The sequence below is a fragment of the Cheilinus undulatus genome, linkage group 18, assembly GCF_018320785.1.
Source record: "Cheilinus undulatus linkage group 18, ASM1832078v1, whole genome shotgun sequence".
NCBI lineage: Eukaryota > Metazoa > Chordata > Actinopteri > Labriformes > Labridae > Cheilinus > Cheilinus undulatus.
Window position 1 is genome coordinate 39900957 of NC_054882.1, and position 23516 is coordinate 39924472.

A 23516-nucleotide genomic window follows, 5' to 3' on the forward strand; every position below is an offset into this window, starting at 1 on the left:
TCGTGCTCCAACTTTTTTGAAATCTTGGTTGTAGACAGCTACTTTCAAAGAGATCGTGCTCTTGTCCATAGATGACATAAACATCTGCTGTAGGGAGTGAAGTGTAGAGGAAGAACGCTCAATAACATTGTTCATAGAAAAAGAAATGTGTCTCACCGAAATCCTGGAGTGCGAGGCGAAGATGGCAGCAAGGCGACGGATGACGCAGTGTGACATCTGGTGGTGCCCTCTGAGTCAGCCTCCTGGTCACAGTTATTAAAACGTCTCAGTAAAAGCTTCATACCACGCTGATCAGCCATGATTTTGAACACAATGTCACCATATGCGACTGTAGCTACAGAGGAATGAAGACATTCTGTGTCCTCGCCCTTTAATTAATCACCCTGTGCTGTTTTCCAAAAACAGGACAATAATCAGTTGGATAAATCTGTCTGATGGAAATGTGCTGGCCAGAGAAAAATCCTGTTTCCTGCTTGGACGGCAAAATCTGCACATGTCAGGCCTGTCTGTCTGACTTCCTCTTATTCCCATTTGTCATTCAGTGATAAAATCCCAAAGCTTGCTCTGGGATCTGATGAAAACCATGTAGTGGATGCCAGCCCGGTCTGCTGCTCAGATGTTCTGCTGAACATCTTTGTAGTTGGTTTCCTAAATAATCTGCTCAACAGCCATCAAGGCTGAACAAAGTGTGCGACACAAGAGACTTGAGCTCTCTGGAAGTCTGTTATTCAATCTGAGAATAGAAAACACATCTTCACGTGTGCAGCAGGTTATATTTATACAATGGGCCTTATCGTACAGCTGGTGCAAAGCATCTTGGTGTGCAGCGTAGACATCTTCCCCATTTCTTAGTTTTTAACACAAACAATATATTAACTACACCACATTCCAAATTCTTATGCAAATTGGGTTTTAATGTGTCATAAACATTCAGGTTTTTCTTTCTGTTTAAACTCATGGATGGTATTGTGTCTCAGGGCTCTTTAAATCACTGAAATCAATCTCAGACACCTGTGATCATTAGTTTGCCATGTGAGCCAAATCAAAAAACTACTTAAGAAGGACATTCCACATCATTAAGCAGGCCACAGGTTTCAGCAATATGGGAAAGAAAAAGGATCTCTCAGCTGCTGAAAAGTCTCAAAAAGTGCAATGTCTTGGACAAGGTATGAAAACATGAGATATTTCAGGAAAACTTAAGCGTGATCTTCGTACTGTAAAGACATTTATGGCTGATTCAGAGCACAGACAGGTTCCTGCAGATAAAGGCATAATGAGGAAGGTTTCTGACAGACAAATTCATGGGATTAAGAGAACAGCTGCTAAAATGCCATTACAAAGCAGCAAACAGGTATTTGAAGCTGCTGGTGCCTCTGGAGTCCCACCAACCTCAATGTGTAGGATCCTCCAGAGGCTTGCAGTCGTGTATAAACCTACTATTCAGCCACCCCTAACCAATGCTCACAAGCAGAAATGGTTGCTGTGGGCCCAGAAATACATGAAGACTCATTTTCAAACAGCCTTGTTTACTGATGAATGCTGTGCAACCCTGGATGGTCCAGATGGATGGAGTAGTGGATGGTTGGTGGATGGTCACCATGTCCCAACAAGGCTGTGACGTCAGCAAGGAGGGGGCAGAGTCATATTTTTGGGCCTGAATCATGGGGAGAGAGCTGGCCGGCCCTTTAGGGTCCCTGAAGGTGTGAAAATGACCTCGGCAAAGTATACAGAGTTTCTGACTGACCACTTTCGTCCATGGTATAAAAAGAAGAACAGTGTCTTCTGTTGCAAAATCATCTTCATGCATGACAATGCACCATCTCATGCTGCAAAGAATACCTCTGTGTCATTGGCTGCAATGGGCATGAAAGGAGAGAAACTCATGGTGTGGCCCCCATCCTCCCCTGACCTCAACCCAAATGAGAACCTTTGGAGCATCCTCAAGCTAAAGATCTATGAGGGTGGGAGGCAGGTCACATTAAAACTGCAGCTCTGGGAGGATATTCTGACATCCTGCAAAGAAATTCAAGCAGAAACTCTCCAAAAACTCACAAGTTCAATGGATGCAAGAATTGTGAAGGTGATATCAAAGAAGGGCTCCTATGTTAACATGGAACTTGGCCTGTTAAGATGTTTTTGATTGAAATAGCTTTTGATTTTAGTAAATATGACCTCCTATTGCTGCAAATTCAACAAATGACCATTTTCAGTTCTTTACAACCTATAAAATGTTTTGAAACTCTGTTGTACATTATAATGTGGAACAGTGCATTTTGAGTTCTTTATTTTTGAAAAAAAAGGAAAAAGTTATCATTTGGAGGTTTGTTCAATAAAATTTGAATTATGCTCTAATGGTTGATGACTTGAAAATTATTCTGACTGTCATTTGCATCAACAATTTGAGAAAATCAGAGAAAAAAATATCATCTGCATAATAATTTGGAACGAGGTGTACTGTGGTATGTTCTGTTATCACTGAAGGAGTTGTCTTAAACGGAAGAGTCAAACGTTTGTATCCTGATGCATGGAAATGGAGCTAGAGAACGTGACGGAGATCTAAAAAGATAAATATTGGCCACATCAACTTTATGTTTAAAATCATAAAAATATCACAGTTAAGCAGAAACCCAAGATAAAGCTACACAACTTTGCAACTGACTGATGACAAAGAAAGAGGAGAGTTTTAACACAATATTCATGTGTAAAAAAATTCAGATTCAATTTCTGAGGAATACAGCTTCATATGCAGGAAGTTAATATTTTGATATTTTTTCATTATTTCACATTTCCTCAATGGTCTATTTGTGGACAATTAAGGGTCTCCTAGGCTCAGCTCATCCTCTCTAGTCATTTTCTTTAAGGAAGCATGTGGGTCTGTCGGAAACTCTGGAGTTCCTCAGAGAGCTCCATATTTTTTTTGAGCTGAAGCTGTGATTTCAGCTCCTCCAGCTGCCTCACACACATGCCTTCCTACTTTTGGTAGTTCTTCTGCAGGACAGTGACTTCTTGAACTGTCTTTTGCAGCAGGATGTTCTGAAGCTTCACTATAACTTGCTGGTTCTCTTTCAGCTTGTCAGAGTGAGACTGAGTCTGTGTCTCAAAGTGACTAAGCTGACAGTCAGCATGCTGTTTAAGGCCAAAGACATCAGATGAATACTGCTGGTTCAGCTTCTGGTATGCAGCTCCTGCTCTCTCCAGCAGTTTTTTTAGGAGGTTGGAATTTTTCTTCTACATCTGGAACTAAGCTATTTATTGGTCCACGCTGTTTTTGTGAATAAACTGAAGCTCCTAAAAATCTTTGTGAGTAACACTCTGGAAATGGAGTTGTGTTTGGAGCTTCTCCTGCACTGTCCAGAGCATCTGTGCCCTCCGTTGCAGGGCACTGTTTTCCTCTGCCATTTTCTGGCAGCAGGTGCTGTGTTCATCCACTAGAGCAGGGGTTCTCAACCTTTTCAGCCCGCGACCCCCAAAGTAAAGGTGCCAGAGACCGGGGACCCCCACTGTACCTGAAGGTGGTTGAACACAGTCATGCACATTCAAGAATAGTCATGTGGAGACAAGGCCGCCTAGCCAAACTGGGGTCCAGCAAAATCATGGTCCATTTTAAAGTTAAGCTGTGGTATTTTATATTTAACCTGAATCATAACCACTCTTATCAAAGAACCAATTTTAATTTAAAGTAGCCCTCTTAAAAATGTAAATCGTGAAAAAAATAACTGAAATATGCTAAAAGTAGATAAAATGGAAAAAACATGCAGGGAAAGGTGGTGCAACTGGATTTTAAAAATAGCAGAAATGGGTTAGAAATGCCAAAAAAATGGATAAAAGTGGCAAAATAACCCAAAAAAGTCATATTAAGTGGTAAAAGGGGAATCAAAAGGGGCTGAAATGGCATTAAAGTGGATACAATAAGTGGAAATTTGGTGAAATGGGATGGAAATTGATATAAACAGGCAAAAAGGGTTAGCTGAGGCAGAAAAAGTCAGAAACTGGCTAAAATGGGCATAATAAATTGTGAAATGTGGCATACAAAGTGGTAAAGAGGAGTTAGTAGTGGCAATAACGGGTCAACAGAGCCAACAATAGGCAGAGTGTCAAGATTTGGCTTTGTCAAGAAGTGGCAAAAACAGGCAGAAAAAAGTAGTAGAAAAGGTTTAAAACCGACCAAAAAAATGGGTTTTAAGTTGCAAAAGTGTGTTAAAGTTTGTGAGTTTGGTGGAAAAAAATGATTAAATGGGGTTTAAATTTGGCAAAATTGGTGTAAAGTGGCAACAGTGTAATTCAAACATGTTTTAGTTTTTTAGGGCATCTGGAGACCAGTCTCGCAACCCCCAGTGGGGTCCTGACCCAAACGTTGAGAACCCCTGCATTAGAGATTTGACATATGACTGAAACTGATAGTCCTTGTCAGTGCAAGCCTGATTTTGTTGTTGAAGCTCATCCTGAAGATTCTCCAGATGCTGCCTGGCCTTTTGGATCTCATCGTCGTGCTGTGCAGCAGTCTGGTCAGAATTCACGTTGTCATTCTTACCCTACACTACCTTTTGCAGGTGACATTTAAAGATGTCAGACTGCTGCCTGGCACTGCATGTGGTTGTGGTATTTCCTATTTCAAGTTCTTTACTTGTATTAGCTTAAATGTTTACAACATTTTTTAAAGCCAGAGAAATTCTTAGTTTTGTTAGACATAACTGGATTACATTGTTATGATTCTTATAAAACAATCTTATTTATATCAAAAAATGTGTGCTTGACTGACATTCAAGTACAAACAACGGCACACAGCGAAGTCAGACATGCAAGTAGAGAACCTGCAGGTGAGCTAAAGTAGCACATTTTTTATTGATTAATTTTCTCAGCAATGTGTAAAACAAAAGGTTCATACAGATTGGTCTAATGCTAAACATAGGCCTGATAATCAGCCAGGCTGATAATTGGTTGACCTCTAATCCACATCTGTGTTTTAATTTGTAATGCTCTGACTTGTACCAACATGAAGGCAGAACTATTCAATATAACGCACTGTGCTTTATTTTCTTTGTATTAAATAAAAAAGATCTAGATCATTTAATTTTACAGGGTTAAATATTTTTATGGATACAGTGTGGATATCAGGCATACAATGCAGCCCAATGCTGTGCAATATCTGACACTCCCATGCAGTTAGGAAATGGTACACTCTAAGAGTTATTCATGAAAAGGGCCATGGCTGATCTGACTGATGGGTGGGTGCATAGCAGTTCTTTGCTGCCTGCCTCAGTTCCACCTCTTTGCCTGTTGTCAAGTAGACTGAAAGTTAGATTGATCCAGCAGTTCAAGCATGGTGACCACCACCCAAGAACTTCAAAATTCCACTTTAGAACCCACATCACTAAGACTACACCACGTTCCACATTATTATGCAAACAACGTTTTTCTCAGATTTTCTAAATATCAATGCAAATGGCAGTCATAATATTTTTCAAGTCATCAACAGTTAAGAGTATAATTCAAATGTTTTTGAACAAACTTCATAATGATAACTATTTTTTTTTTTTTTTAATAAAAACCTCAAAATGCACTTTTCCACATGTTCCACATTATTAAGCAGGCCACAGGTTTCAGCAATATGGGAAAGAAAAAGGATCTCTCTACTGTCAAGTGTCAAATAGTGTAATGCCTTGGACAAGGAATGAAAACATGAGATATTTCAGGGAAAATTAAGCATGATCATTGTACTGTGAAGAAATTTGTGGCTGATTCAGAGCACAGACGTGTTCCTGCAGATAAAGACATAATGAGGAAGGTTTCTGACGGACAAATACATCAGATTAAGAGAGCAGATGCTAAAATGCCATTACAAAGCAGCAAACAAGTATTTGAAGCTGCTGGTGCCTCTGGAGTCCCACCAACCTCAATGTGTAGGATCCTCCAGAGGCTTGCAGTCGTGTATAAACCTACTATTCAGCCACCCCTAACCAGTGCTCACAAGCAGAAATGGTTGCTGTGGGCCCAGAAATACATGAAGACTCATTTTCAAACAGTCTTGTTTACTGATGAGTGCCGCACAACCCTGGATGGTCCAGATGGAGGAGTAGTGGATGGTTGGTAGATGGCCACCATGTCCCAACAAGGCTGTGACGTCAGCACCTGCAAAGAAATTCAAGCAGAAACTCTCCAAAAACTCACAAGTTCAATGGATGCAAGAATTGTGAAGGTGATATCAAAGAAGGGCTCCTATGTTAACATGGAACTTGTCCTGTTAATATGTTTTTGATTGAAATGGCTTTGATTTCAGTAAATATGACCCCCTGATGCTGCAATTTCTACAAATGACCATTTTCAGTTCTTTACAACCTATAAAATGTTTTAAAAAGCTGTTGTCCTCAATAATGTGGAACAGTGCATTTTGAGGTTTTTATTTTTTTTTAAATAATTTTTGTCATTATGAAGTTTGTTCAAAAACATTTGAATTATGCTCTAATGGCTGATGACTTGAAAAATATTCTGACTGTCATTTGCATTAATATTTAGGAAACTCAGAGAAAAATATCATTTGCATAATAATGTTGAACGCGGTGTATGCCCATGCCTATAAACCCCAAAATATGTTAAAACAGAAGTACTTGGGTGCCGGTTTAGCTCAGTGGGTAAGCCAGGCGCCCATGTGTGGGGGTTATGGTCCTCGATGCATTTGGGGTGAATCCCATTTCTACCCCTTAATCCTTCTTAGCCCTGCCCCTTTGTCTACCCCCTGCCCCTTTGTCTACCCCTTGCCCCTCTAAACAGAGTGAGAAGAAGTAGGGGTGAAAGCCTTCCCTTAAGAAATAAGACACCACTTGATCGCTGTCCATCATCACATCAGAGGTGTCAATAAAGCTTCGACCATCTCATTCATACAATGGATCTCTGTGTTCATCTGTTCCATGTATTTATACAGTTAATAGTCCTGGTTTACACGTGTACATACTGAAAAAAGAACCAAACAAATAAATTCTCATCCCTAGTAGCTACAAATTGAATATATGAGAAAACACAACTGTCACACATTTACACTCCTCCTTCCTCTGTTGTGCCATTTCACAAGTGCATGGTGGGAAATTCATTGTACCTCTTGGGTTCAAGTGTGGTCCTGAAGAATCTTAGTTTCAAGGGCTATGTAGTCCTCAGCCCTTGGTCCTAGCCCTCAATTCAAAAGATAACTGGGACACCCCTTCACCTGAAGGTAAGATGCAAAACCAAGGAAAGGGGCTAAGATAAGGGCTAAGGGGTAGAAATGGGATCGACCCTTGTTGGGGTATTGATTCCCTGTCTTGATGCTATTTGGTGTATGTCCTCCCCTACTCCTCCCCCAATGTTTCCTGTCTCTCTTCAGCCATCCTATCTAAATAAAGGCCAAAAAATATACAGTGCTTAACAAATTTATTAGACCACGTGTCATATTTGTCTCAAAGACCATCGAGCATCATAAAGTGCTTTAATGCGGACTCTTTCATTTTCAGTGAGCTTTCCACGTTTTTACCATTTTGAACAGGAATGAGGAATTTCAAACTGAATTCACCTTTTTATACCCAAATTTGAGCTGGCTCAGTGGGCTTCTCTGAGAAGTCAGAAATTAATCAAGCATAACATTCAACCACTAAAACTCATTTTTCTGTTCAGGAATGCAAGTAATAACTATAATTTGACATATTAATCAAGAAATATGAATGTGCTTTACTCTTTTTTCCAGTTTTTTTGTAAATCAGTAAATTTGAAAATTCATGGATAACAATAATAATGATATTTTAGCATTAAAAATATCATTTGGGTTAAAGAGCTTCTACATATCGGTATATTAACCATTGCAGAAACATAAAAAATGATTTTGGTAATTACCAATGCTGTTAATTTAGGGCAGCTGTGGCAAAAACCTTACTTTGGTTAGGGTTAGGGTGGTCTAATAAATTTGTTAACCACTGTATATATTCCCCTTTAATACTCAAACTGCTGCTACTATTTATTGTGTTAATGTCGTTCCTCTTAGCTGCTCTCCTGGCTTTTGTTTGGTCACAGTGAATTCTGCTCAAATGTGTTTCTGTAAATTTGCCTCCTACCTATCTTCCCACCAGGCCTGTTCAGCATGAGGCAAAGCAGAGGCGGCAAGGGTCACAATGGTGCTGTAAAAGCCTCCAAAGTCAAAGACACATGCAGATCAACTTACGCACATACTAATTAGTCCATAGAGGCCAATATCCAGAAACCACACAAAAGAAAACATCCATAAATACAAAGGCAAACACCAACAGACAGTCTAATGTCATTAACATACCTTTGACAGTAGCTTATGTCAGGTTGAAACAAGCTTTATGTGGTGTTGTCACAACGATAGGTAGAAAAGATAAAGAGAGTCACCTGCACATATGAGGCCTCCTGGCTCCAGCACTTATGGAAGTCCCTCTGCAGCTTGACCTTTGCCCTCTCTAAGAGCAGCTGCAGGTGCTCGATCTCCATCCTCAGTGTTTTCAGACAGTCTACGGTGCTCTTGTAACTGACAAGACATTAACACCACCACATTCATCATTTGTCTGCATTACAGAGCATCTGCTGTGTCTAACCAATTACAGCCAGGACTAGGAGGGAAATAGGAAAACATTTGGTAAAGCAGTACATTTTATCTGAAGTTTCACAACACTCACGCCCTTTTCTCTTGCTCAATGTGTTTGCGCAAGTTTTCCTCGACAGGGTCGTCCTCCTGCTCTGCCTCAGTGTGATTTGCCATAACACCTGTGGTAGAATAAGACAGGTGAAAGGCAGAGATGTTCTAAAGAAGATGAGACAAAAACATTGATGTACAATAAAATAACAAAATACAGTCATAATGAAATTTAGTATTTCTTTAAAAGGAGGGAATGAACCGGACAGCTCAACTAAAAGCGTGTGTTCATAAACTTATAAAACTCAATTTGTCACTCTAATCAGTTAATTAACTCAAAATATCTGAAAAGCTTTCCTGAGCCTTTAAATGGTCTCTCAGTCCAGATCAGTAGGCTACACAAACATGGGGAAGCCCGCAGACTTGACAGATGTCTAGAGGATGATCACTGACACCCTGCACAAGAAGGTTAAGACATAAAAGGTCATTGCTAAAGAAGCTGCGTGTTCCAGAGTACTGTATCCAAGCATATTCATGGAAAGTTGAATGGAAGGAAAATATGTGTTTAAAAAAGGTGCACAGGCAACAGGGACAACAGCAGCCTTGAGAGGATTGTGAAAAGGAGCCTATTCAAGAAATTTTGGGGACTTCACAAGGAGTGGAATGCAGCTGGAGTCGGATCCAGGACATAGGCTACAACTTTCCCATTCCTTGTGTCAGGCCATTCTTGAACCAGAGACAATGTCAGAGGCGTCCTACCTGAGGACAAAAAGAACTGGACTGTTCCTCAGTGGCCCAAAGTCATCATTTCAGACAAAAGTAAATTTTGCATGTCATTTGGAAATCAAGGTCCCAGAGTCTGGAGGAAGAGAGGAGAGGCACAGAATCCACGTTGTATGAGGTCCAGTGTGAAGTTTCCATAGTCAGTGATGGTTTTGGGAGCCAAGTCATCTGCTGGTGTTGGTCCACTTTGTTTTATCAGGTCCAAGGTCTCAGCACCTACCAGGAAATTTTGGAGCACTTCTTTTTCCCTCTGCTGACAACCTTTATTGAGATGCTGATTTCATTTTCTGGCAGGACTTGGCACCTGCCCACACTGCCAAAAGTACCAAAACCTGGTTTAAGGAACAGGGTATCCCTGTGCTTGATTGGTCAGCAAACTGGCCTGACCTGAACCCCACAGAGAATCTATGGGGGATTGTGAAGAGGAAGATGAGAGGCACCACACCCAACAATGTTGAAAAAAGATGAAGTCCACAATCAAAGCAACCTGGGCTTCCATTACCCCTGAGCAGTGCCATAGACTGATCGTCTCTATGCCCCACCGCATTGCTGCAGTAATTCATGCCAAAGAAAACCCTGACTAAGTATTAAGTGCTGCATGTTCTTACTTTTCAGTAGTTAATTATTTCTGTGTCAAAAACATTTTTTTATTGGCTTTAAGTAATATTCTAATTTTCTGAGATACTGAATTGTGGGGTTTTTCATTAGCTGTAAGCCACAATCATCAAAATCAAAAGAAAAAAAACATTTGAAATATATAAGTCTATGCATCATGAATCTATATATGACCTTCACTTTTTGAATTGAATTACTTACATAAATCAACAATTTGACGATATACAAATTTACTGAGACATGGATCAGGACATGGATCGGCCATATTTCATGTCTGACATCTCTGGCCGATCCATCTGCCATGTAAGGTTCATACTTCAGTGCAAAAATTCTACCCTTATATATTGTAAATTGGGGATTTGTAAACTTGATTTCTATTCATGTCTCTTTTTCTTGCACTCATGTGTTTCTTCTTCTCTTATGCAGAGCCTAAGAAGATGAGAAAATCCTCTTTGTGGCTAAAACAGAGGATGATGTTTGTGTGTTTTTACCCCCAGATTTCCTCATCAAAGCCTTTATGTCGCTGATCAAAACAGGCAGAACAGAGCAAATGAGAGAGTCTTATGGTTGTACGCCCAGTCTTTGGTCACTAAGCTTTCAGTGAGGGAGGCTTTGAAGTGGGCGCTGCTGATGTACAGTAAAGAGCAGCCACAGTGTGTTCACAATGTTTACCGCCTTTATTCTCAAAGGGGTCCAATATCAAAAGATGTGTCACTGTGATGGCTTTGTTCAACCTCTCAGCTGATGTTTTAGAAACCCACAGTTTGAATTTGAATCAAATCCTGACAGACTCAAAAGAAGGTGCAATGTGTGGAGAGTCTGCTTCAACATGGATGTAATTGCTCCATGCATGTTTAGCTGTTGGTGTGGATGGATGACACATGGTTCAAGGTTTTGATCTTACTTTGAGCTGCCCTTTGCCTCCTGTGCTTCTCCAACTGCTTCTTCAACTCATCTGAGAAACAGAGTGGAGAGAAAGAAATGGATTTTTAGACAAAAAAAATAGAGTTTATTTGTAATTCTTTTTTATTCTATTTCAGTCTTCAGTGATGGATTGGTTCTGGTCATGTTCTGAGCAGATCAGGGAGGCTAAAATGCCTCTTCACACCACATGGAAATCTGGCAAGATAATCTTTAGAACCATCAGATAATCAGGCCTTTACTTACTTTCATTGGAAGGGTAAAATCTGGCTGTAATTACAGCAGGGACGGCATGTGAAGCTCTCATCATACATGGCATGCACATCTTGTAGTGTGTACCCAGTGTTAGCTAGCTTTAACTGTTATGTTAGCATTTCAGTCATTGGTAAAATATTTTTGTTTCAGTTGTTTTCCTGGCTAGATTTTCCGTTAACCAACAGCTGTTGTTCTGTCATCTCCCCACTTTTAAAACTCAATGGAGGATAACTGTTGCTCCCTCTGCTCCTCACTTAAATCGAGAGCTTTTTTTGGTGGGAGGGGCACAGCACCTGTGCTGTAAAGGAAGGGAGGGTGTGCTCCATTTACCACACATGATAAGACCTTTAGAAAAAACAAGTCTAATGATACATGTGGCACAGTAACCCTAAATCTAGATCGTCTTGGTTTCATGATCGTGAAAAGCCAAATAACAAAAGATCTTGATTTACTGCACATAGGATGATACAGTTGGCACATTTTTAAATGTTATAAGGCAGTGGTTCTCAACGTTGGGGTTGGTATCCCATTGGGGGTCGTGAGACACTGAGAGGGGGTCTCCAGATGCCTTAAAAAACTAGGAAATTTTTTTGTAATTTACACTGTTGCCACTTTACACCAATTTTGCCAGATTTCAATCTGTTGTCATCACTTTTTTCCCACCAATTTTGCCAACTTTATGTCAGGATCCTGATTTTGTTTAGTTAAGTTTCTTTGGTGTTTCCTGTAGCCCAATGTGTTTCTGTGTATTGTGTGCTTTGTGTTTTATCATGTTTCTAGTGTTTAAGTTGACTACCCTTTGTGTTCTTCATTTCTAGTATAGTCTAGTTAGTCTAGTGTTTTTCGTTAATCCTCATCCCTCCCTGTGTTTGAGTTTCCCTCCTTGTGCTATGTTCTTTGTATTCCCTTTTGTTGTTAGTTTGTTGTCTTTGTATCCTCCTGTGTTTGCAATGTTTCCTTAGTTAAGTTTCTAGTGTACTGTTTTGTTGTCTTTCAGTCCTTGTGTGTTTCTTGGTACTGTCTTGTGAAGTGTTCCATGTTTCCTGTTTTACTTTGTAGTTGCCTTCCCTTGTGTGTGATTCCAGTTTGTCTTCCTGCCTCAGTTTCCCTCCGCTGTGATTACCCTCACTAGTTTCATCTGAGTCTCGTTAGTGACGCCTGTCTCTCCTTGTGCAATCACTACCTTTGTATTTAGGTTCTGTGTTTCTCCCTGTCCTTTTTCAGATCGTCATATATCTTCCTCGTGTGACTCCCTGTGTCACTCCTTGTGCCTCCAGTGAATTTTTTGGGGAATTTGAGTTTTTTGTTTCCTGTGGATTTAGTTTGAAGTAAGTTCTTTGTTTTATTAAATCATTTTTGAGTTCTGCATTTGGGTCCTCCTTCTGAGTTTTTAACCACAACCTGACACTAACACATTTTTGCCACTTAAAACCCATCTTTTGTCAGTTTTAAAACCTTTCCACCTGTTTTTTTCTGCCAGTTTTTGCCACTTCTAAACCAAATCTTGACACTCTCTGCCTATTGTTGGCTCTGTTGACCCATTATTGCCACTATTAACCCCTCTTTACTAGGGATGCACAATACTGGATTTCTGCCGATATCCGATATTTATAGAGTCATCTTAGCCGATACCAACATCGATACCGATATTTAAATATGTTTTATGTAACTAAAAATTCAGTCCTTTGAACACAATTTTGGGTTTGAGGATGAAAAAAGAAACAAACTTTTTCTTAAAACACACTTTCAAGTTTAAAGAATGAGAATGTCTAAAGAAAAAGATCTCAACTTGGTTGGTCCAGCCTATAACTCCACTAATTTATTAATCTAATGGCCAAATTTTACAGTTGATATATGCTAATACGCACAGCCAAAATATTTGTGCATCCCTACTCTTTACCACTTTTTAGGCCACATTTAACAATTCAACATGCCCATTTTTGCCAGTTTAACCCATTTCTGCCTAGTTCTGCCTCAGCTGACCCTTTTATGCAAGTTTATGTAAATTTTTCATCCCATTTCAACAAATTTCCACCTATTTTTGCTACTTTAACGCCATTGCAGCCACTTTTACCAATTAATATGCCCTTTTTTTGCCACTTTAACCAATTTGTAGTTATTTTTTGCCACTTTTATCCAATTTTTGGCACTTCTAACCCATTTCTGCTATTCTTTAACTCCAATTTCACCACCTTTCCCAACACTTTTTGCCATTATTAACCCACTTTTGCTATTTCTAACATATTTTAATCCTGTTTTAAACAACAGGATTAACATTTTTAAGAGGGCGACTTACTGCACAAATGAATTAAAAAGATATTTGTTTCTTTGATAAGAGTGGTTATGATTCGGGTTAAATATAAAACACCACAGCTTAACTTTACAATGGATAATGATTTTGCTGGCCCCCACTTTGGCTGGGTCATTCCTCTCCCCTAACGTGATCAACCACCTTCAGGTACAGTGTGGCTCCCTGGTCTCTGGCACCTTTACTTGGGGGGTTGCTGGCTGAAAAGGTTGAGAACCCCTGCTATAAGGTGTCCTGGATATCTTGGCTGACATACTTCATGCTTGATTCGCTGATAAATTTATCAAAGAGTTAATACATCAGTAAAGCAGAGCAGACTGCTGAACTACACAAAGCGAAATGAATGACTGGAATAATAAGGTACACTTTGAGCTGAAAGAGACATTGAATGGCAGTCAGTATCTGCTGTGGTCAGTTTCCATTACAATCCCTCAGGTCTTATAAACATGTAGACGGTGCTGTGCTGCAGCTCTCTGTAAAATGAGCCTGTCGCCAATCTAAAAGCTGAGGTCCAAAAATGAGAAATCCAGATGAACTATCATTCTGCAAAAAATGTTCTACAAAAAACCTGGGTGAGGGAGATACCTATTCATGAAACATCTCTTACAGTGCCATAAAACAGTCGCCCTGTGCTCAGAACATTCATATGGAAATATATATTGCCATTCATAGCTGCCTGTGGATGTCTGCTTACAGTCTAATCATCATTTCAGGAATAAACAATGTCAGATACATAAGAAAACAACAAAAACATACATTTAAGTTGTCTATAAGAGTAGAACTTTAACAAATTCAAGTAGATGAAACATTTTTTTACCACCCTGTGATAATTGTATAAGTGATCTGGGGAGTATTTAAGGTAAAAACCCTCTGTACTAACAGGATACGTTTCTGCAAATAATTGCAAACGTCACAACCTTTCTTCTGGTTGACAAAGATGATCACAGGCCACCAGCCAACACCTACAACAGCTTTTCCCTCTTCTTTCCCTGTGAAAAGCTCAAAACATATTCAACTAATGTGCACATATCTCCTAAAACAAGCCACATGTCTCTATTGACTGTTTTCCTGTCTATTTTGGCTGAGGTGTGCATGGCATGCAGTCAAAATACAGCACTGTGAGAAAGTATTTTCTCCATTCCTGAATAATGTTTTTGCATATTTGCCACACTTAAATGTTTCAGATCATCAAACAAATGTAATATGACTAAGATAACCCAAGTAAGCAAAAGCAGTTTTGAAATGGTGGTTTTGTACATAAGGAAAAAAAAAGCCATCCAAACGTACCTGGCCCACTTAGATTGATAAAAATAATTTCCCTTTTTAACCCAATGACTGTTGTGCCACCTTTGCACAAAAACAAAAAATTATGTGATAGCTGGCAATGAGCCTTTTACATCACTGTGGAGGAATTTTGGCCCACTCTTCTTTGCAGGTTTTAATTCAGCCATACTGGAAGGTTTTTGAGCATAAAAGACCTGTTTAAAGTTGTGCCACAGCATCTCAATCGGATTTAAGTTTGGACTTTGACTTGGCCACTCCAAGATCTTCGTTTTGTTTTTATTTAGCCATTCAGAGGTTGACTTGCTGGAATGTTTCATTGTCCTGCTGCATAACAAGAGCGCATGGGTCGAGGTCACCAACTGACTGACATTCTCCTTCAGGATTTTCTGGTAGGAAGCAGAATACATGGATCCATAAATTACAGCAAGTAGTCCAGGTCCGTAATCAGCAAAGCAGCCCCAGACCATCACACTGCCACCACCATGTCTGACTGTTGGCATGATGTTGTTTTGAAGAAATGCTGTGTTAGTTCTACTCCAGATGTAACAGGCTGCACAACTTCCAGAAAGTTCCACTTTTGCCTAGTCAGTCTGTGGAATATTTCTCCAAAAGTCTTGAGGATCATCAAGATGTTTGTTGGCAAATGTGAGACACGTCTTTGTGTTCTTTTTTGTCAGCAGTGGTTTTGGCCTTGAAACTCTCCCATGGATGTCATTTTTGCCCTGTCTCTCTTTTTGTTGAATCATGAACTCTGACCTTCACTGAAATCAGTGAGGCCTGCAGGTCTTTAGTTGTTGTTCTGGGTTCTTTTGTGACTTCCTGGATGAGTCACAGATGCTCTTTGGGATTGATTTTGGTCGCCCGGCAGCTCATGGGAAGGTTCAACACAAGTTTTCCCCAGTTGTGGATAATGGCTCTCAGTGTGGTTCACTGGAATTCCAAAGCCTTAGAAATTGTTTTGTAACCCTTTCCAGGCTGAAAGATGTCAACGGCTTTGTTTCTCATCTGTTCTTGGATTTATTTAGATCTTGGCATGATGCATTGCTTTTTTAGATCTTGTAGCCTACTTCACCTTGTCTGACAGCTTCTATTTAAGTGATCTTTTGATTCAACAGGTCTAGGAGTAATCAGGCCTGGGTGTGGATAGTGAATTTGGACTCAGCTTTCCAAAAGATGTAGTTAATCACAGTTAATTCATTATTTAACAAGAGAGGCAACAACTTTTTCACTTAGAGCCAGGTAAGTTTGGATTGGCTTTTTATCTTTAATAAATCAAATCATCATTTAAAAACTGCATTTTGGACATACTCGGGTTATTTTTGTCTAATATTAAATTTTTTTTGATGATCTAAGACATTTAAGTGTAGCAAATATGCAAAAAATACAGAAACAGCTGTGAAATATCTCTCTGTCTTTATGAAATGTCCTTAAATAAAACTGTAAGTCAAAATATAAAATTATTTACAAGACTTATGATTTAGTCCAAAATTTTTTTTAAAGATCCACTGTTATGTGCTCTTAATCTGGCCATCTAACATTAGATAATACTTTCTTCGTGAACACTATTAATTCAGGAGACCGTTGAGAAATAAATAGATGATGTGAATGTTACAAATGACAAAAGGGAACATATTCTGCCTATGAGGACACTGTTTTTCCCAAACGTCCATGGAGAATGAGCCAGAGTTTGGGAACCCCTCACAAAACATGTGTTTCCAAACGTCAGTGGTTCAAGTAGCTGGGATTGTAAATTAACTGAGATGCCCTGTTGCTTTATATTGTGGTCGGTGGGCACCCCCGAGTCTTCATACTGACACAACTTTCCCAAACATGACCCACAACTAATGGATGTATAGTCTGCTTTCTCACAATAACATAAAAGGATTAAGAATATTTGTGCCACGCTGACAGGCTGAAATACTGCAGAGACGAAGCAGCAACATAAAGCTCATGAGGGGCTGACACAGCCTGTGTGGCTCTCATCAGTCATGGCATGTAATGAAGCTTTAGAGGACCCCAGGGCCGAGCGTGATGTGAAGACAATCTAGAGATCTGTCAGGGTAACGATACAGAAATTTGATCAAGACAAGCACTTCCTGTTCTAGATTTCATTTACAAGATTAGAAAAAGTTCTGCTTGGACAATCTTGAAGGGGGGATATCTAGTTTTAGTTTGTTATCCTTGTCCCAGTTGAAGCCCATGACCCAAACAGCTGATCAGATATGCCGAGGGAAGAACTCATAACTAGTGGTTGCCTCACAAAATAGTGCCAAACATAAAAGCTGTTCTTTTTTCTTGCTATATTTTTACTTAAAAGTCACTAAATTGCGCAGAAAAACTGTTCTACACCTTGAGGTTGGTTTGGACTCCAGAGGCACCAGCAGCTTCAAATACCTGTTTGCTGCTTTGTAATGGCATTTTAGCAGCTGCTCTCTTAATCCCATGAATTTGTCAGGCAGAAACCTTCCTCATTATGCCTTTATCTGCAGGAATCCGTCTGTGCTCTGAATCAGCCACAAATGTCTTCACAGTATGATGATCATGCTTAGGTTCTCCTGAAATATCTAATGTTTTCATACCTTGTCCAAGACATTGCACTATTTGAGGCTTTTCAGCAGCAGAGAGATCCTTTTTCTTTCCCATATTGCTGAAACCTGTGGTCTGCTTAATAATGTGGAACAATCTTCTCAAGTAGTTTTCCTTTAGTTGGGCTCACCTGGCAAACTAATGATCACAGGTGTCTGAAATTGATGTCAGTGATCCAAAGAGCCCTGAGACACAATACCATCCATGAGTTTCATTGAAAAAGAAAAAAATGAATGTTTATGACACTAAAATCCAATTTGCTAAATAATTTTGAAAGTGGTGTTATATGGTGAGGTTAAATATGAGCTCTCCCCTTAGAAGAGTCATTCTGTGACATTTCTATCTGTCAAACCTTTTAATAAATGTTAGTGCTGCCCTGTTGACTGAGACTCCAGGACAAGAGAGATAATATATCTCAAAGAGAACAGCATGGCTATGAAAGGATGCATGAAAAATGAAGGAATATTCTCTGGTGTTTATGACTAAAAACATATTTATCCCAGCGATGACTGAAGAGTCAAACACTACGGATTATTTTGTCAGAACAAATTATAGAAGCAGAAAGACCGACAGCAACTTCAACAGTATTCAAACTGTCAATGACGAGAAAAATTCCTCAAAGATTAATTTTCAGACGTGTCAGGTATCAGTGGTGTGCTCACTGCAATACTTCATTAAAAGTGGAGCCCTCCTCCGCGCCGTCCAGGACAAGACTGTGGCATCGACACCGCAGCCTCTTCCAAACCGTGCAGGGTTTCCCCCACATCGTCGAGAGACATGCTGTCGTCCTAAAAGACCGGTTTCAAGCTACAAGCCTCAATAAATATTTGGTGATTTTTGTGGGTCGGGGGTTAAATGTGATATGCCGCACAAATACCACAGAGAGCTCAGGATCCAAGGAGTTTGCAAACTTTTCCTGCTTTTCAATACCGGGGTGGGTGCTGATTCAAACGTACTTGACGGATGGATTTAGTTCATGAAAGTGGGCAGGGTGATCTAAATTCTTTAATGAGTAATGATACAACAAGTTTTTCTTTTAAACAAAACTGAGATGTAGAGGTAGTAAATTGTGATTCCATAGAACACCCTGTCACACATCAAGTTTATTTTGTATTTTCTCTTATAACTCTCTTATATTTCGTTGAACAACACCACAGGGCATTTTCACACCCACAGTTTACTTAGATTTTTTTAGGGACCATTTTGTTCAACTGCTGCATAATTATGTCAGCATTGCATCAACATAGAGGCTTTGCAAGTGGACAAAAATGAGTGGCATACAATGGAAATGCTCTCCCATTGGTCTGAATTTCTTGTGGTTTATGAACACATGCTAAAATACGGCTATGCAACACTGTTACTCCAGGTTGGGATAAATATAGGTAATTCAAATATATAATAAATAATTCTGGGTTATTAACAAATCTTAAATAAATCAGACAAATAAATAAAGTCACGTGAGGGAATTACAACTCATTAAATATGTCACATCGCCTTTCAAAACCATCTAAACCAGTGTTAATCAACCCTGCTCAACCAAAGAGCCAAGCTGTTGAAAAATAACTTTGCAAGAGCCACAATCTAATTGGTGAAAAGTGGCAAAAATGGCTTGAAATAGCAATAAAAATAAGTTAAAGATGGCAAAAATGATTGAAAAGGAGCAAAAATGGGAAGGAAAAAGTTGAAAAGGGTGAAAAAGCAGAAAAAAATGGGTGAGAAAAGACAAAAAAATTAGTTACAGTTGGCAAAAAAATGGTCCAAAAGTGGCAAAAACATGGCAAAAAAAAAAGTTAAAAAGTGACTAAAATGGGCAAAAAGCAGTCCAGAGTGGCAAAAATCTGAAAAAAAGGAAAGAAGTGGTATTTAATGGCAAATCGTAGCTTAAATGGGCGAAAAATGGTGAAAAAGGGCAAAATGGGATAAAAGCAGCAAAAATAAGTGGCAAAAATGGGCAAAAGATAGGAAACAAGTGGTATTCAATGGCAAAACGTAGCTTAAATGGCAGAAAGTGGCAAAAAATTGTGAAAATGGGCAAAAATAGGATAAAAGTGGCAACAATGGGGTAAAAATTGCTAAAAAAAAGAGTCAAAAATGGGGAAAAGTAGGAATAAAGTGGTATTTTATGGCAAAAGGTAGCTAAATTGGACCAAAAGTGACCAAAAAAAATGGTGAAAATGGGCAAAAATGGGATAAAAGTGGCAAAAATCTGAAAAAAGGTGGCAAAAGAAGTGGTGAAAAATAGGGAAAAAAATGGTATTCAATGGCAAAAGGTAGCTTAAATGGGTGAAAAATGGCAAAAAAAAAAAAAAAAAAAAAAAAAAATTGAAACCCTAACCCTAACCCGTTTTCTTGGGGTATAATATTGAAAATTAAGACATAAAAGAGCCACAAATAATCACAAATGGTGATGGTGTTGTGTCTCAGGGCTCTTTGGATCACTGAAATCAATCTCAGACACCTGTGATCATTAGTTTGCCAGGTGAGCCCAACTAAAGGAAAACTACTGAAGAAGGACATTCCACATTATTAAGCAGGCCACAGGTTTCAGCAATATGGGAAAGAAAAAGGATCTGTCTGCTGCTGAAAAGCCTCAAATAGTGCAATGCCTTTGACAAGGTATGAAAACATTAGATATTTCAGGAGAACTTAAGCGTGATCATCGACACTTCCACTGGCTCCAGACAATCTTTAAAATGATTCATTTGACGAGTCCTGCCTATTTAAAACATCATCTAATACCTTACACAACACCATACCCTCTCAGACAAGCCCAACAACCTTTCTTCTGCGTTCCCTTCACCAAAAAGGAAATTGGTAGATTGGTAGAGCATTTAAATTCAAAGCCCCCTCTGACTGGAATAATTTACCCATTGCCATAAGAACAATTAATTCACTGAGCCTGTTCAAGAAATCATTACACACTTACCTCAAAACTCCTTGTCTCTGCTTCTAATGGAAATGTCTTCTTATCATAATATCATACTATCTCTAGTCACTCTGGCATATCTATTGTTATTACTGTTTCCAATATTGCTATGCTTTAGTCCTCTTTACTGATAATAGCTTAGCTTTTGCTTGACTCCTTCTGAAATCCACACCAAAAGGCACAATGTTCTCTTGTCTCTGTATGCAGGTATAGTGGATAAAGGGATTGATGTATGGGGAGGTGGGTATTTCAGAGCCTTTTGTTACATGTATGTTTATGTAAATGTGTTGTTTTTCTATGTTCTGTGTTGGACCCCCTCTAAAACGAGATAGTTCACCTCAAGGGACTATCCAGTAATAAAGTTACTTAAGTTACTGTGAAGAAATTTGTGGCTGATTCAGAGCACAGACAGGTTCCTGCAGATAAAGGCATAATGAGGAAGGTTTCTGACAGACAAATACATCAGATTAAGAGAGCAGCTGCTAAAATGCCATTACAAAGCAGCAAACAGGTATTTGAAGCTGCTGGTGCCTTTGGAGTCTAGCCAACCTCAGGGTGTAGGATCGTCCAGAGGCTTGCAGTCGTGTATAAACCTACTACACAGCCACCCCTAACCAATGCTCACAAGCAGAAATGGTTGCTGTGGGCCCAGAAATACATGAAGACTCATTTTGTTTACTGATGAATGTTGTGCAACCCTGGATGGTCCAGATGGATGGAGTGGTGGATGGTTGGTAGGTGGACACCATGTCCCAACAAAGCTGTGACGTCAGCAAGGGGTGGGCAGAGTCATGTTTGGGCTGGAATCATGGGGAAAGAGCTGGTCGGCCTCTTTAGGGTCCCTGAAGGTGGGAAAATGACCTTGGCAAAGTATATAGAGTTTCTGACTCACCACTTTCTTCAATGGTACAAAAAGAAGAATCGTGCCTCCTGTAGCAAAATCATCTTCATTCATGACAATGCACCATCTCATGCTGCAAAGAATACCTCTGTGTCATTGCTGCTCTGGGCATGAAAGGAGAGAAACTCATGATGTGGCCCCCATCCTCCCCTGACCTCAACCCTATTGAGATCCTTTGGAGCATCCTCAAGCTAAAGATCTATGAGGGTGGGAGGCAGGTCACATCAAAACAGCAGCTCTGGGAGGCTATTCAGACATGTTGCAAAGAAATTCAAGCAGAAACTCTCCAAAAACTCACAAGTTCAAAGGATGCAAGAATTGTGAAGGTGATATCAAAGAAGGGCTCCTATGTTAACATGGAACTTGGCTTGTTAAGATGTTTTGATTTCAGTAAATATGACCTCCTAATGCTGCAAATTCAACAAATGACCATTTTTAGTTCTTTACAACCTATAAAATGTTTTGAAACTCTGTTGCATATAATAATGTGGAACAGTGCATTTCAAGTTTTTTTTTTGAAAAAGAAATAGTTATCATTTGGAGGTGTGTTCAATAAAATTTGAATTATGCTGTAACAGTTGACGACTTGAAAAATATACTGTCATTTGCATCGACTATTTAGGACTATGCATCTTTACATGCCACCTCTCTAGACCATATATGCAGATAACATGTTTAACTGATCACTGTCCTGTCATTTCTCCAAAAATAAATCCATTTATTGATCCAACGAAGCCCATCTTGAGTGAAGCCCAGGTAAAGTCTATGTGCAGGAAACACTGGATGTTTCTTTCCATCTGTAATATTTCTCATACATTAGCAGCCTGATAAGGAAAGACAATGACACATGCATAACTGTTGCTAAAGATTCTCAGGTGTGCCTGAGAAGTCTGTCATGTTAAACATGCATTCCCTTGGCTAAAGAAGGTAGTTTAATCCAAAGGCACAATGTTTCCTGAAGGTAGGTTGCATCAGGGTCAGTTCTTGTTCTCACTACAAGTGAACAGTATCAGAGTCTGAATTAAGCAGATGGAAAATCAGGTTGTTTGGTGGGCACCAGTATTCAATCACCAGTTTTACTACCAACACAACCAAACTGCACCAACCTTGAAAATTAACTCCAATTCCAAACAGGGAAGGTGAGGAAGAATCCTACGACTAAAACTTACTTTCCTTTTCATCCATGAAGAATTTTCCATACATCTGGGTGCTATGGGAGCTCACAGACGCTCTAAGGATCCTTGCGGACAGCTCCTTACATAGACTGGATATATTGGCCTGATTTTCATCAAGCAGGAGCAGCTCTCTGTAGGAAGCTTTATGAGTATAGCTCCTTAGTCTTGATGCAACAGGACACAGTGGTCCTTTCCAAATAACAGAAAAAGGTCACTGCCCATCTCTTTCAAAGCAGTAAATCATCTTCTGTTTCCACAGGTAGACTCCCACAGCTGTCTTTATAAAGCTGAACAGGGTCCATCCCTGGAGGAACCCCAGCGTCAGGGGGAGATAATGAATGAGTCTCCAGACAATCTCCAAAATGCTCTCAGATATTTGCTTGCTTGTCATGAGGACATGAAATATGACTTACAGTGACTCAAGCAGCACGCTTTCTTCCTGAAAGTAAAGGATCAATCTGATGCTCACAGATTTTTACCCTATAAAAGCATGATCATATGTGAATAAGGTTGCTCTTTGTAATAGACATTATTCTCCTGGTTAGAAGTTAGAGTAGCCTACTGTCAGATCCACTTGAAACTTCACTGTAGAACCAAAATGTTACTGTAAATATTTATAACTGATTGCATAAGTAGTAGAAAAAATTTGACAATGAGTCAAGTTAAAATAAATTATATCATTTACAAGTTTCTCATCTATTGCAATTTTTCCTTATGCCACATACTTTAGTTTTCAACAATCATGCCACCCAAAGTAAGCAAATTTTACTGACTACAAAAAAAGACTGAAAGGTGCACTTTGACCCAGGAAGTACTCTTCAACACAGTTCAGTCAATCATCTTCGCTATGCTGAAGTTGTCCTCCACAGGCAGGACTTCTGTGTCTAATGCCCAAAGGCATTCTTTAAACATACTATATGGCATCTCAGATTATGTCTCACCAAGATCAACCTCAAAGCTTTTATTTTCACCACTGCATTAGCACCAATGGCTTTCTAACCTCCAATTCCACATACAGCCACCGTGCTGCGATCCGCCGGCGAAACGTACTGCGAAGCACATCGCTCCCTCTCTACTCTATCAGAGCATTTCCACTGCCACCGCACCAGTCCGGCAGCGGCGCGTCCCTTGAGCGCCACTCCACTCTG

General features: G+C 39.6%; 1 protein-coding gene across 1 annotated transcript in view; it reads right to left on the reverse strand.

Moving 5' to 3' along the window:
- kif6 (kinesin family member 6) overlaps positions 1-23516 on the reverse strand; it is a 162741-nt gene that overhangs the window by 11119 nt on the left and 128106 nt on the right. The window contains exons 17-20 of the mRNA XM_041812237.1: positions 10917-10967; positions 8658-8745; positions 8374-8509; positions 157-242 (exon numbers count right to left, since the gene is read on the reverse strand). Of these exons, the coding sequence (XP_041668171.1) occupies positions 157-242; positions 8374-8509; positions 8658-8745; positions 10917-10967 (361 nt within the window). The remainder of the gene's footprint in view (positions 1-156; positions 243-8373; positions 8510-8657; positions 8746-10916; positions 10968-23516) is intronic.